This window comes from Xiphophorus hellerii, chromosome 20, assembly GCF_003331165.1.
Source record: "Xiphophorus hellerii strain 12219 chromosome 20, Xiphophorus_hellerii-4.1, whole genome shotgun sequence".
Classification (NCBI taxonomy): domain Eukaryota; kingdom Metazoa; phylum Chordata; class Actinopteri; order Cyprinodontiformes; family Poeciliidae; genus Xiphophorus; species Xiphophorus hellerii.
Window position 1 is genome coordinate 28,573,768 of NC_045691.1, and position 15,843 is coordinate 28,589,610.

Below are 15,843 nucleotides of genomic sequence, written 5' to 3' on the forward strand. Positions count from 1 at the left end.
ATCCTTTTTTTTTTTGGGAAGCTGCTAGATCTGTAAAAAGTTTTGGAAAGGTCAATTTCTGGTGTTTTTGTCATTTTTGAAGTACAAAGCATTTCTCGACAATATTGCACTTACATTATTGTGAATTGCATAACTTCTCAATGTTTGATAAAAACCTGCACCACTGCATGCAGTGGCCACAATATTCTTCATAAGTGAAGCAAAGCAGCCTGCTTAGAAAATGACAATTTCTTCAGCTTCTCAGAGAAATGTGTGGATGAGAGTTTTTTGTAAATTGAAGAACCAGAAGTTCGATAAACAGCTTGTTGGGCTAAATAATCCCATAACCAACAGTTTAGTGGTGAAGAGACTGTAATCTGTAGCACAATAAACAGACGTGAAGGCTAATGCGTATTCTTAAATCCTGCAGCATAAATTAGGGGACCGAGGTCACGGCCCAAATAGTTCTGGATTTACGAAACAAATACTCTGATGTTCTATTTCAGCCCACGTCTGAGCTGTGTCTGTGTAATCCTCTTCTTTCTTGCACAGTCAGCAGGATCCAACTGCATGAAAAAAAAATACGTTTTTGCCTGCAGCTGCAAACCACCTGCTAGGGAGAAAGAAAAAAAAAAAAAACAGCATAATGACACACTTCCTGAGAAATCTCTTTAAATCTTCAAATGCCTGTTTTCACTTTGACCTGCTGTTCAGAAATTTGTGTTTGAATGCTTTGTAATCCTGGATCCGATGCTATGAACTCTCCTAAAAGTAGAACTTTATACGAGTTCAGTGGGGAATTATAAAGAATTTAGATTATTTTTGTTTTAAACAAATAATTTTTCAGATAACAACTTTTTTGCTTTTTCAAAAGCAAAAATACGTTGAAGCAGTTCCACTCTTAAGTTCAATTTTCGTGCACTCTGCCCACCTCTTGGTAATGTTCCAAAAAATGCATTTAGTCTCACGGATGCTCTTTCTCACTGAAATTTGGAGTAGATTTGGGGCTGAAAGCATCTCATCGCTTCAACCACAGGCGCTAGACCTTTTTGTTTATTTTTTAAACTACCTCCAATGCTTATTTTCTGACATCCTGAAGCTCTGGGACAAGCCTGGCTAATTAAAGTGATTAAGAAATGCAAATCAGAGTCACTTAGTTCAACCGAAGATGGCATCGAAAAGTGGGAAAACCACCAGATGTATTAAATAAGAGGAGATCGAAGATATAAAGCTTGAGAGTCAGACCAGTGGGAACGGCTCACCTCCGGTTCACGCATAATCACAGGACCCGCATTTATGACCCTGTCGTTACCGAGTCTTTTCTCAGCTATGATACATATTTAAGGATTTTCTCTGTGTTATGGGCCATCACTCAATGATTTGCGAAAGCACCAGCTGTCAGAACAATATTTTAGAGTCTGCAAACATTTACATGACGTGACAAACAGGTAAACAGCCTCCAGCATTTCACCGCAGCCTGAGGTCACACAGAGTTTAATTACACAGCATTTAGTTGCAGGGGGGGGGACTTTACTTTATTAATCATTTCTTGGCCTACTTGCTTTGAATCAAGTGATTAGTTAAGAGCAAACTTAATGAGCCGTCAGCTTTCATTAATAATCAAGTACATTAACCTGCGCAGTGTGAATCTGAAGCTCTCTTTGTACTAACTCGGCACCGGAATCCAAATCAGGTGTCTTCTCTTCCTGTTTCGGCTTCCAAAGGTCACCGTACAAATTGCTCTGGAATGAATTACATCCATCTCACATTACATGCAATAAGTCACCTTAACTCAAATTCACTGACATTATGACTCCCCTACGTGGGAGAGTGCGATTATTTAAAAGTCAGTTCGAGTCGTTCTAATGAGACGTCTGCGTTGTTTTGTGTGCACCACTTCTTTCTCACCGTCGGATGAAATTCCAAGATGTGTTTTGAATAAATTCATGGTAACCTTGGCACAGATGCAGTATTAATGATTACCTGTTTTTTTTTTTTCTTTTCCTCCTTTGTTACCTTGAATTCAACATTTTGGTACCATCACGATGGAAAGAATGTGCAGCGCACCCTGCTCTAAAAAATATAAAAAAATTAATTCAAAGATAAACATAATCTCATTATTTTGCCGTCATTTATACCTTTTTTTTTCCCTTAAAGAAGTCTTTGGATGGGAGGTGAAATGTCAGTGAACACGACAAAAGTGGATTTCTTCAAGGCCAAACTGACTGCAGAATAAGATATGGAGGCTGAAGTTCACTGGAGAGAGATAGTAGAAGATCGCTTCGTTTGTTTTAAATGAAAAGGAGATTCTCAAGCAGACTTATTCCGCCCGTATACACAGCCTTTGAAAATGTTCTCATTTTATCGAGTACCAAACTATAATCCTGCATGCAAAAGTGTGCAATGCATTTTATTTGAAATTCATGAAAGATCAGGACAACAAGGTCTATAACTGTAAAGTACAAAAGAAAAAAAGGAGGAAAAAAAAGCCATCAGTCGTCGCGTTTCCCAGCAAACGAGCAAAAGAAAAGTACTTTGGTAAGATGAGTGTTTCAGGTGTTTGGAGTCATCTCACAGTAAAACATGGCGGCGTCAAGATCTCACTGTGGCACTGCTTGTTTTTTTGTTTGTTTGTTTGTTTTTTAGCAGAGACAGGGAAGCTGGATCAGAGCAGATAGACAGACTGATGGAGCTAAACTCAAGGCGAGTCCTGGAAGGAAAACTAAGCATCCAGCCAGAGCTACAGACTTGAGTCCAAATGAGAATCTGTGGCAAGACTCGACATGGATGTTGACAGACACTCAGCATCAGCTCTGACTGAGCCTGAGCTGATCTGCAAAGGAAATAACATTTTTTTTAGCGGTAATTGCAGCACAAAACAAAATAAGAATCTCCAAAACAATGAATCCAAATCCACATAAAATTATATTTGTAAAAAAAAAAAAAAAAAAACTGTAACTTGATGTATCATCATCATGTTTGTTTTTTTTGTTTCAGTCTATCACAAATCGTCCACATAAAAACACAATGGCATCTACGACGGCACCATGAATAAATCTGCAAAGGTTTATCAAATATGAATATTTTCTGCAAGGCGTTGCACAAGAAAACATTACCTTTGTGCCAACTGAAAAACTTTGCCTCAGAGCCATGGGAAATCAAACCGAAGGCGTGGTAGAAGGATGTTCTGGCACTCAAACTCTCTGCTCTTATTTCAAACCTCATAGAAACAGCATGCAGACTCTGGGAGGCTGATGTTTTTTTTTTTTCCTGCAGTGCAACAGAAACCGTCTTCTTTGGGATATTGTGATAGCATATGCTCCTCTCATCTCGTCTGTTATCTCTGATCATATTTGGATTGCAGCTGGATTCTTCTAAAGCACTTTATGCATCCAACTCTGCTTTGTAATTCAGAAAAAAAAAATACAGAATCCCCGCAGGATCAACGTGCCACATAGCGCAGCAAGCAAGCAAAAAGATAGTTGTAAAGAAAATAATGTGGCGTTACAGACTTTCCCGTGTTGTGAAAGACTGAGGCTTGGAAGTCGGTGAATCCCTGTACGGAGAGGGCAGCCGTGCTGGCTGTGAGGAACGCTCGTGAGCTCGACCGGCTCATCGGTACCATGATCCCCCCTCCTCCTGGTCCCACGATGGTAATGATGGTTTGCTGCCTGGCTGCTCTGCCCTTGCTGCACTGTGCAAGGTCAGTCAGGCATGAACTGGAGAGCACCGCCCGCCCCTCCCACCACCATCCCCAACCCTGCACACGGTACACCCGTGGAGAGCTGGGATGGTGGTAAGTGATGCTTTTCTCATCATTATTTGTGAGTTTGTGTCACTGCAGGAGAGAGAGAGAGAGAGAGAGAGACGCCTTCAGGGGTTCAGTATGTCTGTTGTAGCTTATTAGAAGGTGAATCCTTATGTGTCAGAGACTTTCACCTCCACAGAAAGCATGGGCTTAGTGGAACAACTGTAATGTTGTGGAGCTTTATATGTTTACCTGCAGGACAGAGTTTCATTAAAGTTGCCCCACTCTGGAGAGTGAAGCCACCTATGGTGGCCTGTCAACAGCCAACAACAAGCCTGGATTTTCATTTCTTGCTGATAATGTATTCATGCCAGCTTATGTCAGCCCCTATTAGTAATTATTGCATGATAGTTTCATCTCTCTGACATCATTTCTGCCTAACACGGCCGCAGAAATCCTCTGCACTTTAAAAAAAAAATTTATTTACTTAAAGATGTCGAAAAATATGGACGTTTCTTCTGTTTTGTTTTTTTTCCATCTTGAAATTAATTTGAATTGTTTAAAAAATGCACAAAAGGTTTGATTTTGTAAATCCTCTTACCTAGAGCCACCCTTCAGGGGAAAAAATGTTTAGCATTTATTTATCACCTTTGAAAGCTTAAACATGCTTTAAATGAAACTACCAATGGTGTTCAGGGACGATGACTTTTACTGTGATAAAATTACACTCAGACTGTAATAAACTTACAGTAGGACTGTAATGACATTACAGCAAGGATTCTTCAGACAGGAAGAAACGGCGCACTGCAAAAACACAAAAAAAGATCCAAGTGTTTTTGTTGACCCTGAAATGCAAATGTTGTAATGCACAAGAAATAAGACAAAAATAAGTTAAAAGTAACTTTCAGCAAGATAAATAAGTTTGTTTTAAGTCAATAGTTTTTTAACATAAATAAATACTATATTATATATACAGTATACTATACACTATATATCAATCAAGGCTCGAGTTAAAAAGAAGAAATCCTGGGAAGCCATTGGTTTTTGACTCACTGGTACTGACAGCAGATAGCTTTGAGTTCTCCATTATCAGTAACATCTTCCACACAGAAGAGTGTTGTGGTGCGCTTCGGTCTGGTTCAGTGATCGCAAAAAGATACGATTTTTGAGTTTCCATCCAGCTGGTCACCGGTCGGGGTCAGTCGAGTTGGAATTACCACCTAATTCTTCTGTGAGGACATGCTAGTAAAATAAACCAAAAGAAAAAAGTTTCAATCAAAATGAATCACAGCTGAAAGATTTTCAAATACTGTATACCAGCTGAGCGGAGGCTTCTTCCTTTCTTCGGTAGTTTCGTCTTGTCATTAAACACCCGCATTTTCAGACAGTTGTCCTGTCTCAATATTTGCTCGTAGCTGTCCAGAGTGCTGAAGCTCAGAGCGCCACAGAAACCAGAAGAGAAAGCAGGTGCTTCGGAGCACAACAGGCTTCATAATGGAGCTGCAGTAAGAAGAGCCCCGAAGCCAAATCTCTGTTTAGATGACGGCAGAGATCTTTGGACCTTATATCATCAAAAACACAGCTGAAATGCTCAAATCTTCATTAAAAAAAAAAAGAAGAAAAAAAGCTCCCCTAAACCTCTTCTGCTGGGTAGCAGGGTTCAAGCAATCAGCTCTCTGGTCAGGAAAGCAGAGAAAGCTCAGAGGAGTTTTACTATGAAGACGCTGAAATTTGCCTCAAGACACTGATGTGGGAGGTTGGCATGCAAGAGGTCAATGCTACTTTGCAAAACTGACTCTTCTTTCTCATTAAATAGCAGTAAAAAATTTTTGAAATGGTGCAATATGTGCTCACATATACAGTAATTTACAATAATTTGCATTTACATACATGCATTGTGGCAGTGCTACCAACTATGCCACCCACAAGAAAAAATATGCCGCGTCATCCCAAACGCTTAAGAAACACACCTCTTCCATCAGTAACATAGAGGAGCGGGGAAGTTATTGCCAACTTACATGAACGTAATACACATTTTGTCACATTATGCACAGAAAATAAAATATGGTTTGTTATGTTGTTTGCTTTGTAGCAAAGCCCAGTGAACATGACGAAAAAGTTGATGCTTTAAAGCAGGAAGACATAAGTGATGTTTCACTGGAACGGCCACCGATTTCTGCCTTATGATGACCTGCAAGGATGTCACAGCTGAGGTGTTGAGTCAGACTATATGGAGGAAGAGAGAAAAAAAAAAAAAAAAAAACCCGCTGAATTTATCAGTAAAGTAACAGAGCTCCAGAGTGGAGAGCACTGCTGCTAAGGCAAAGCACCGGGAGTCCGCGGATAAACTCTGACGCAGAGTCAGAAAATCACATCTGACCTTAACCCCGTAATCAGCAGAGACTCAGAGACTCAGAGACTTGTTTGCTCCGAGTCAGGAAACAACCGTAACGAATAGGAAAACTTTCTTAAAATCTTTCAAACCGGAGAATTTGTCTACAAAGTACAGCGCAATAACTTGGGTTTTTACCAACAGGCCTTCATGCTGATATCATTTCACATACACAAACTTCAGTTTACCTTAACAAGATTTACACGATAAGCCTGAACAGTGCAACGTTGTGAGGTGGAAGGAAAATCCTAAAAATCTTTTCTACTTCTACAAATAGAATCGGAAGCGTTTACCGTCGTCGTATTCATCCCCCCTTTACACTACGTTACCGGTAAATAAATCCGGTGCAATCCCATGTAGCCGATGTGATAGTAGTTTAAATTCAGCATAAATAAATCTGTGCTGTGAAGGCCTCAATAAACAAACCTTTCATGAGAACAAAAAGGGTATCATTTTGGAAACGTTGATTCACGGTTTGATTAGACAACAATATTCCATCCCTTGACCATCCGTGCATTTCAGTCGAAGGCATGAAGGAAAAGTGTCTCCACTGTCATCAATTAAAAACTGTTATATATCATGATGGGGCTTATTTTTTCAGCGGGAACAGAGAAACAGATTATAGTGGATAGAAATAAATACATGTGAATTCTGAAATAACATTTAGGAAAAAAATCCAGACGTCGCTCGCCATCTGTTGTAGTGCATGAAAAAGTGAGGCAAGCTTTATGCATCGTTTAGCAGAGCCACGTTGTTTTTAAAAGTTGGTACGAGGAGAAGAGATTTTAAGCAGTCAAGGCAGCAGCAATAAACAAAACATCTTTGAAGAACCAGTGACGTGACAAAAGGGAAACTGTGTTCGAACAGATCAGAATGTTTTGACAACTAATGGCTTCATGCATTGATAAAAGATTTATTTAATAGTGAAGTTTTTATTTTTCCTGGCAGCTAGAGCTGTGAGGGCATTTTCCTATGTGATTCCAGGATAAGAGACAGGAGAAGAAAAAAAAAAAACACATTAGAAAGAAAATCAAAGACGAGTCAATATAAGATTTTGGAAGCATAATCCTGTCAGATTAGTGCTGGATCTGTTAGGGATGAAAAAGCTTCTCTGTGGTATTTCATTTAAACTAAGAAAGAAAGCAATTGACTGTAAACGGAAGCTGATTTTTATCTGTTCAGGTGAAACGGCGACAGGAGAAACGTCACAGACCACTGAAGGGACGAATCTCAACGGGTACAAGTACCGCTGGATTTAGGCCTGAAAAGATGTTTTGTAGTGCAGACAAAACCAGAGATCGTTTTATCAGTTTGTATAAAAAAAAAAAAGAAAAGAAAAAAAAAGAGTGTAAACGTTTCATAGAGGATTTTTATAATTTAATAAAGCAATACTCTAGAGCTGAGAAGTGGATGTTTTAAATTTAATTCATGCTTTTCATCCGTTCAAAAAGCAAAAACAATGGTTCTTTTTAACCCGTTTCAAAACTGCTTTGATGATGACATTTTAGTGAACCTAATTTGAAAATAGTATTCCCCCCCCCCCTCAGGTGTGGGGGAAGGGGACGGGACTTTCTGATAAGTAAAACCCACCCAGCAGAGTCATCTGCAGTATTTACCATGCGTCTCTGCCTGCTTTTTGGGGAAACCAATTTATCCCACATCCTGAGAGAATCTGTTAAGAACATGCAGGAGAGCAGCAATTAAAGAAGCGCAGCATAACTCCACAGCGCATCATATTCAAAATACAGTGTAGCATTTTTCGCTGCAGATCGACAGCATCATAATTACGTCCCCACCAGCAATCTTCGGTCCCTCAATTACCCACCAACTAATGCGTCTGAGGAAAGGACTCTTCAGGAGTAGGATGCTGGAGGAGAGATAAGAGAGACAAAAACCAATTACTATTCGCATCACATCTGCCTGCTTGCCAGCGTGGGAAACGTGAACTGCGGTCCCAGTCTGCTGAAAACGATCTGGAGTTAAAATTGGAAGCCATAGTGGTGATGAAGATGATGGGCTAAAATTCCTCCACCTTCCTTCCACAACTCGGAGCGTGAACTCAGCCGGCATCGTCGTGGCACGGTAGGCAGCACACACATCTGTGTGGAAGCGAGAGTGTCAGCTCTTAAGGAAGTGGGCTTTAAAACGTTGAGTACACCCAACTGTGGGAGCAAACTGTGAACGCTATCCAATGCCACGCTTGTCTGCTTCTGTTCAGATCAGCTCCTCCGCTGGCTCTTGTCAGCTGGTGGTTAGTAGCCCGGACCCCCTTTAAGAGCTGGAGACCCTCCAGAAAACTGCCTGGTAATCTCCCCCCCTGTATTCCTCCTTATTACTTGATGTCTTCATTGGAAAGTTAACTCCCCAGAGAACGCTTTTCTACCGACACCAATTTTTCCACAACCTTCACATCCAGTATAGAAAATGACCAAATATGAACCATAGATGTGAACCCAAAAGTTTGTTTTCTTAATTTTATTTCAAGGTACAAGTGTAAAACGGGGCTGAACACACGTTTCAGATTTTTCTTCCATTTCATAAACACTCTGTGTTGGTTTGTCATGGAAAATCCCAATACAACACGCTGAAGTAATCAGGCTGCAAAGTGACAGAATGTGCCTTAGGAATACCTGAGGCTTAGCGACTTTATATTGTTAAGAGTTCTGACTTTTCCACCAGGCTAATGAGGACCAAACATATGACAACGACAAGTAGCAGTCAAAACGGGCAGCAATTCAAATATTTTTGTGTCCTTCAAAACTTGGCTTTTGAACTTCCAAACTCAAATAAATTAATAGAAATAAATCATTTTTCCCCTCACAATGTCAATGCATGCACCTTTTCTAATAGTATTTCTGCTGTGACGCGGTGATAAACAACAAGCATCATCGACCCTGTTGATGTGATTGTTCATCACTCTCCGCCAACGTTTCATGATTTCTTACCAGGACATTTAAAACAGTCATCACTGCGCGCTCTTTACTGCGGCTCTCTTTCTCTGAAATGTATCAGATGTATTTTTTACATTTCGGATTATTCAGAGGGCGTTTATAAAATTTATGTTTGCTAACGCAGTTTGATTAAAATGTGACTCAGAAAAACGCAAATACATTGAGTTGCAGTCTAAATTTGTTATTTACCTACATCTTGACCAATCTAAATTTTAGACTGTTTTTTTTCTAATTAAGTTCTCCAAGTCAGTTCAAAAATCAAACATTTGTTGACTGTTTCTCAAGAAAACTAAACATTTATTCAATTTCAGATTACACAGCAAATTTATGAAGAGGAAAATTCAGACACTTCTTTCTTTAAACAGCCCGATGTTCTTGGTTCCTCCCTTTCTGTAGAAGAGTCTTATACATTTTCCTTCATGTTTTACTTTGGAAGTGAATATGCGATGTCTCCACTTGTGTATGGAAATGACAAAATTTGGATGACCTCGTGAATTTTATCAATAAACAGAAACAGATCATTTGGTCTACCTCGTCTATTAAGATGTAGAAAAAGTTTTGTAATACTGTAGTTTTTTTGAATATCCTAGTCCTACAAAACATACAAACAGTACACATTTCAACTTCATTAAGAAAAACAATCAAATAAATATATGAAAACATTTCCCTCTTATATCCTCTTATATCTTGCCCTATTTTTTTCTATAATTAGTGTCGCTCGTTAGCTCATAAGGAGATCTCCGTGTTTTTGACATCTGCTGCTTTCTCGCTCTCGGGCGTAATGGACAGGACCAGTTCCATCTCCTGGCCAGGTGAAAGCTCTGGCATTTTGTTGATTTTAGCGAAGCTCTGGCTGATGTCCATGAAGGTTTTGTTTTTGGTTTCAGGGAGGACAACGCAGAGGTAGATGGATCCCAGGGTGCAGACAGCCACAAACACCAGGAAGGCAAATGACTGCAGCTTTTCCTGCAGAAACAGAAAAAGATGCACAAATGAGAACAAATCATTTTTAGACTATTTTAGCTCATGAACGACTGCATCAAATCAGTTAAACTTGAGATGAGCCAACTAAATGTGACATGTAGTACAGATTTTTTAAAATTTTTTTTTTAGGTTTTGCATTTCTTTAAACCACTTCCTTAATTACCATCCACAAAGACAGATCCTGAAACTGCTTGGCTTTTTATGCTCTTGTCAACTCCACAAAGATTATGGTGGTTATCATGCACACCAATTTAGTGGTCTGAAGTTTCAAGCTTTGGAAAACCTAAAAGGAATGACAAATTTACATTTGAAATGACATCAGACTTATACAGCACTAACAGGACACTCAAAGATGCTTTACAATGAAATCAGTCTTTCCCATTCATGCATACTTTCACACATTGATGATGGATTGTAGCCACAGATGCCCGTGGCAGTCTGTCACAAGCGAAGCACCCATATACCGATGGCATCGGCCCTTCTGACCGCCACCAGCCAGCAAGGTGGGCGATGTGCCTTGCCCAAGGACACGACAGAGAGCGATTGCAAGTCGAACTCCTATCACGATGACTACCGTGCCCCCATATTTAAGTTCATTTTCAATTCAAATTACTTCTTTTTAGCTGATTGTGAAACAATGCATGAAGGCCAGAGGAGGATCAGTGGTTTTTATTGTGGAAAGGTAAACTAGATCTTAGTGAAGTTGGTCCACATGTGTTTTGTGGATCTGGAGAATGCTCATCACCGTGTCTTTTTAGGAATATTGTGGAGGATCCGTGGGTGTGTGGCTGCTTTCCGGTCCAAGTGTACCCAACGCAGGAGCCGTGTGCACAAAGCTAAATTTGTTCCCAGTGTGTGTTGGACTCCATCAGGGCTGCTTCTTGTCTCCAGTCCTTTTTGTGGTGCTGATAGACAGAATCTCAAGTTTGAGTAGTGGAGAGGAAGGTTTCCGGTTTAAGACCCTTAGGATACCATCAAAGAAATTTGCAGATGACGTTATTTTCAGACTATGACCTTTTGTCGTAAAATGGTTTGCAACCATCTGTGATGTCACGGTGAATTTGCGCTGTCATAGTCGGGAGACAGTTTCATACTTCATACAGCACAGTCTTCCTCTCCAGTAATGGTGGGACAAAGCAGACATGTTGTGGTAAAGAAACAACTTACACAAAAATCTAAGCTATTGATATTTGTCCAGCCATGGTTTGACCCTTGCCTTGTGGTCATGAGATACAGAACATGACCTAAAGAATAAAGTATCAAAAACAACTGACTGAAATAAGCTTTTTCTGCAAGCTGGACCCAGCTACCTTGCAGAGGAAGAAGATGTCAATCATCCCAGGAGGAGCTTGAAGTAGCTCTTCGACATCTTAAGGAGTCCTTCCATGTATGTCAGGCATCTCATCAGGATGCCTTCTTGGAAGCCCCCTTTCGAGGTTTTCCACACAGCGGAAGGAAACCCTGGGGTAGACCCAGAGCTCGCTTGAGGCACTTTATGAAACTTCTGGCCTGAGCACGGGGTGGGATGAACTGGATAGTGTTGCTCCAGCAAGTGAAAGACAATGTACTGACAGATGAAACACGCAAAAGCTTCACATAAACAAGCACACAAGAAAAAGACCAACTCTTACATTTTTGACAGAGCAGAGCAACATTAATCCAAATAATGTTTGCTTGCCCTGTTTCATAAGTATTTTTAATAATGTCAGGTGTATTTTTATGTACAGATATATTTAAACAATCAAACTACTCTCTTAGAACAGATGTGTTAAAAAAATAACACAAAAAATGTTATTACCTTTAATGCACATTTTGTGCACATTTTAAGACACAATGTGTTAAAATTTACACAACATTATAATGCACTGGATGTGTTGCATATTTCAACACATTTTTGTGTTAACCTGTTTGTCAGGCAGAATTTACTCCCTGCTGACATCAGATTGCGTAATTACTCTCAATCATAGTTTCCAGCATTTTTTTCCCCCTAAAATCGTTTTAAAATTTTTTGTTTTTTAAAAGTTTAGTATTTATAACAATTTTCACTTCATCTAAAAACACAATTATTATTACTGTATTGTGGCAGGATTTAATGACTTTTATAAATGACGCAGTATTAAAATATTTTTGTACTGCATCTGTATACTTATATTTCTATATTTTACAATATAGAAATAAAAGTAGGTTTGTATATTTACTCATCTTCAAAACTAATATGCATTATACATTTAGATTTTTTTTACATAATATTGTTTGCTAAAAAAAAAAACAGACAACTCTTTAACATTTACAATAAATATAATTAGAAATGGCTACGAGCTACGAAAGTTTAGCTGACAACCTCACATTGGATGATAAGCAAGTTGCAACATCAAGGCACCATAACTGGGTGGGACTCAGCCACCAAATGAAGTCTTCTGATTGGAGGAAGGTTTTCCCGCAGTATGGATCGGAGTTGACAAATGAGGCAAAGATTTGGAATAACCACTTTGGTATGTATATACCTTGTATTCGTTTTAATGAATTGGTATTATGTTACCCAAGCTAACCTTGTCCAGAGTGTTTCGCCAATAACACAGATTAGTGACAGATTTAAAATTTACACAGTGACTGATTGCCCAGAGAGAGATTTAGAAACAGAGAGGATTTTATGCGTGTGCGGGTGTGTGTGTGTGTGTGTGTGCGGGTGGGTGGGTGTGTGTGTTTGGATGAAAGGTTTTAGGAGGGAGGGAATGTCACAGGGATTTTAGATGAGACAGAGCTACTTGACTGCCTCTCAGCAGTGTTTCGCCAAGCTGTAATCCCTTTTCTCATACATCAACAGCCCTCAAATGGTGCAATCAACCTGATAATAGAGATCCAATGTCCGCAGAACCCTAAAATCTACTTACTGCTTTTTTTTTTTAGTTTCCAGTGTAGTTATTGACAACAAAAAGGGAACTTGTAAAGGGCCTGAACCAGCTGTCCTCAAGGAGGACTTGTTGTGCAAACAAAGCACTTTCCTGTCCGTGATGGTCATCATAATTTGAAAGCCCGGCAGATGGAGGAGAATTAGGCAGACGTTTTGCGTAAACCTTTGATCTGGTGCAGTGAAACAGCTGGGTTCAATTTGAGGCACATGCACAAAATAATTAACCAGGGATGTAAGTATCCATCAGATGCTACACTTATACATTAGTAAAAATCTCTCAATGTATAATCAGCAGTGATGTGAAGTCCAGATTCGATTGTTAAGATTAGGCATTAGCAGATTTACGATGGTTTTAAAATGTTACAGCGACAAAAACCGTAACATTGTCAATCCTGTGGTCAAAAGTTTCTTTGAACTTTTTGCCATGACCTGCTTGAGAAAATAAAACAAGGCTGCTTCAGTGTCAACACAAAGCAGACCTTGATTTTTAAAAGTGCATTGTGCTGATTTTTATTATTTTGGGGTTTAGTTTTGCTTGTCCCACCTGTGCTGCAGAACAGGCATAACTACTGTACTTCACATTATTAAGAAATATTAGCACTGCTGGAACCTTTTCACGTTTTGTCACATTACCAAAAATTTTGATACCTTTTTGTGGATATGTTGTGATGAACTAACAAAAAGTACATAATGGTGAAGTGGAAGAAAAATTGCTTTACTTTTTTGTTCATTTAAGACCTTTTGGTAGTTTGTTGGTGCTACTTGCTTCTTTGTGTTCTTTTTTACATCTAAATTTTACTGTTAGGTGAGACATTAAGATAAATGCAACATCCATCATCATGGGTGACTGACGGATTCATGTCAGAAACTACACATTTATTACCTTTAACACAGCCAGCTGATAATTACATTGGTAGCTGGTAACTAAACTTAGCGCTCGCTTAAGTCACACATTCAAGTAATTTTCGATTACCACCAGTTCTACCCAACCGTTGTCTTTTTTCTGGTAATTCACAGGAAGCCAAACAACGAAACTGATGTGTTACCAGTACCTTCACAACCAGGACAACTCACGTCTTGTACCCAGTAAGCTCAACCAAACCCTTATTATAAAAGTCTTTGGAAGAAGATCAGGTTTTCAGGCAACAACGTGGCAAAACAAATTAGAACCGGTTGTGAAAATGGACAAAATAAAAGAGACCACATAAGTAAGGAGGAGTGTAAGGAGACTAAGTGTTTGTATCACAGCAGGAGAAGACAGAACTTAAATCTTCTCTACAGACATCCACCTAATGATGACGTTTAAAAATGACCTTGTCTACTACGTGTCCATGCTTGAAAATTTACAGTCACAAGTTTCTGGGGCAACAGTGACTCATCCTCAGTGGATGAGAGCTCTGTGCTGCAGTGGAAGACAGAATGGAGTTGTGTGTGTTTGCGTGGGTGGGTGCTTGTGTGCGTCTGCGTGTGTGTGTGTGTGTGTGTGAGTGTCTCTTGTCTATTTCCATCCAGAGCCCTGAACAGCGTCTCGGACAAACAGATTAGATGGAAATACACAAGATTAAAACACCACCATCCAGACAGGACCATTCACTATTTTCATGGATTATCAAATAATTATTTCAAACTGCATACATGACGATAAATTAAACATTTTGTCCTTGGATCATAGTTATGGTGGTTCTTACTCCTCACAAACTCATAAATCTTACAAAATACCCATGAAACCTTGAACAGCTCCTTGGTGTAAGAGCATTTCATTACGGTCTAATTTAATGTGGAGGTGATTTATTAAAGTCTTCATTTAGTCTGATGTTAGAAGGTAACTATTTATTTAATGTCATTAATTAAATGAAGCTTTTTCTCCTCATTAGCATTGGTACTGTGCACCAACCTTTTCACCAAACCTTTAAGTTTTTAAGTCCAGACTCTCTCGGCTCTCATGCCCATTTCAGCTAACCAGCTGGCATTTTAGACAACATTTACAACAATATATAAAGATAACATGCTGCTTGTTTTCTAATGTGTTTCTGTGACTATCAATTTCTATGCCAATATTATGTTTCTGTGTTATGAGGTCAAGCATCTTATTTCCTCTGTTGTTAAAGTAGCTCAGAAATGATCAATTTCAATCTTTATTGTTTGTTATACTTAAAATTCTCAATGTGAAGCTGCTTCCATCCTCTAATAGAATTATGTGTGTGTATTCTTTGTTTTTTAAAAGTGGAAACATGATTTTTCTTTTTTTTTTTTTTTTCAGTGAAAGATGCTCAGGCAGATCTACTGAACTCACCGTGACGTCAATCCTCATGTCTACAGTCAGAAGCACACAGAACTAAATGTCTGCCATTTAAACATGGCAAACCTTCTAAATGCTGAGTAAAAATTTCCATATGTCCATATGTGAAATGGCCTTTTTTAATTACATTTTACAAATAAAACTTTAGAAGGTATCTTCTTCAATTTTTGCCCATTACTTACAATTCTTGAGTTTGTCAATATTGCCAAACTTCATATTAAATAATAATATGTCCAAATACGTTGATAAAATGAATTGCCTCACAGTCACCTGTACTTTTATTGCAGTAAAAAGTAGCAGTCACATCACAAGCTGCATTGAGTATAATCCGTTTGTATACAGACAGGAATAGTGTTACTGCTGACATGTGTTCCTCTCATTTGTTAAAAAATGTACTGCTGTACTAAATAACAACAGTGTGGTTCCCTGTGAGGTGTTTGTAGTGTCAACTAGTTAATTTTCATGATTGATGCCTTGCCGCCTGCGCACTGAACTATAATTTGGAACGCTTTCAAAGCCACACATTTAGCTCAGTTCTGGTCCAGTAATCCACCACAGCATAAAGGGCCATCACCTCCA

At 39.1% G+C, this 15,843-nt stretch overlaps 1 protein-coding gene across 4 annotated transcripts in view; it reads right to left on the reverse strand.

The window, feature by feature from the left end:
- Positions 1 to 8,591: 8,591 nt before the first annotated feature.
- The window catches only part of slc2a9l2 (solute carrier family 2 member 9, like 2), a 120,900-nt gene continuing 113,648 nt past the window's right edge, over positions 8,592 to 15,843 (reverse strand). For all 4 annotated transcript variants that reach the window (XM_032550478.1, XM_032550477.1, XM_032550476.1 and 1 more), the window contains one exon: positions 8,592 to 10,036. In XM_032550478.1, coding sequence (XP_032406369.1) covers positions 9,797 to 10,036 — 240 coding nt within the window. In that variant the 3' untranslated portion in view covers positions 8,592 to 9,796. The remainder of the gene's footprint in view (positions 10,037 to 15,843) is intronic.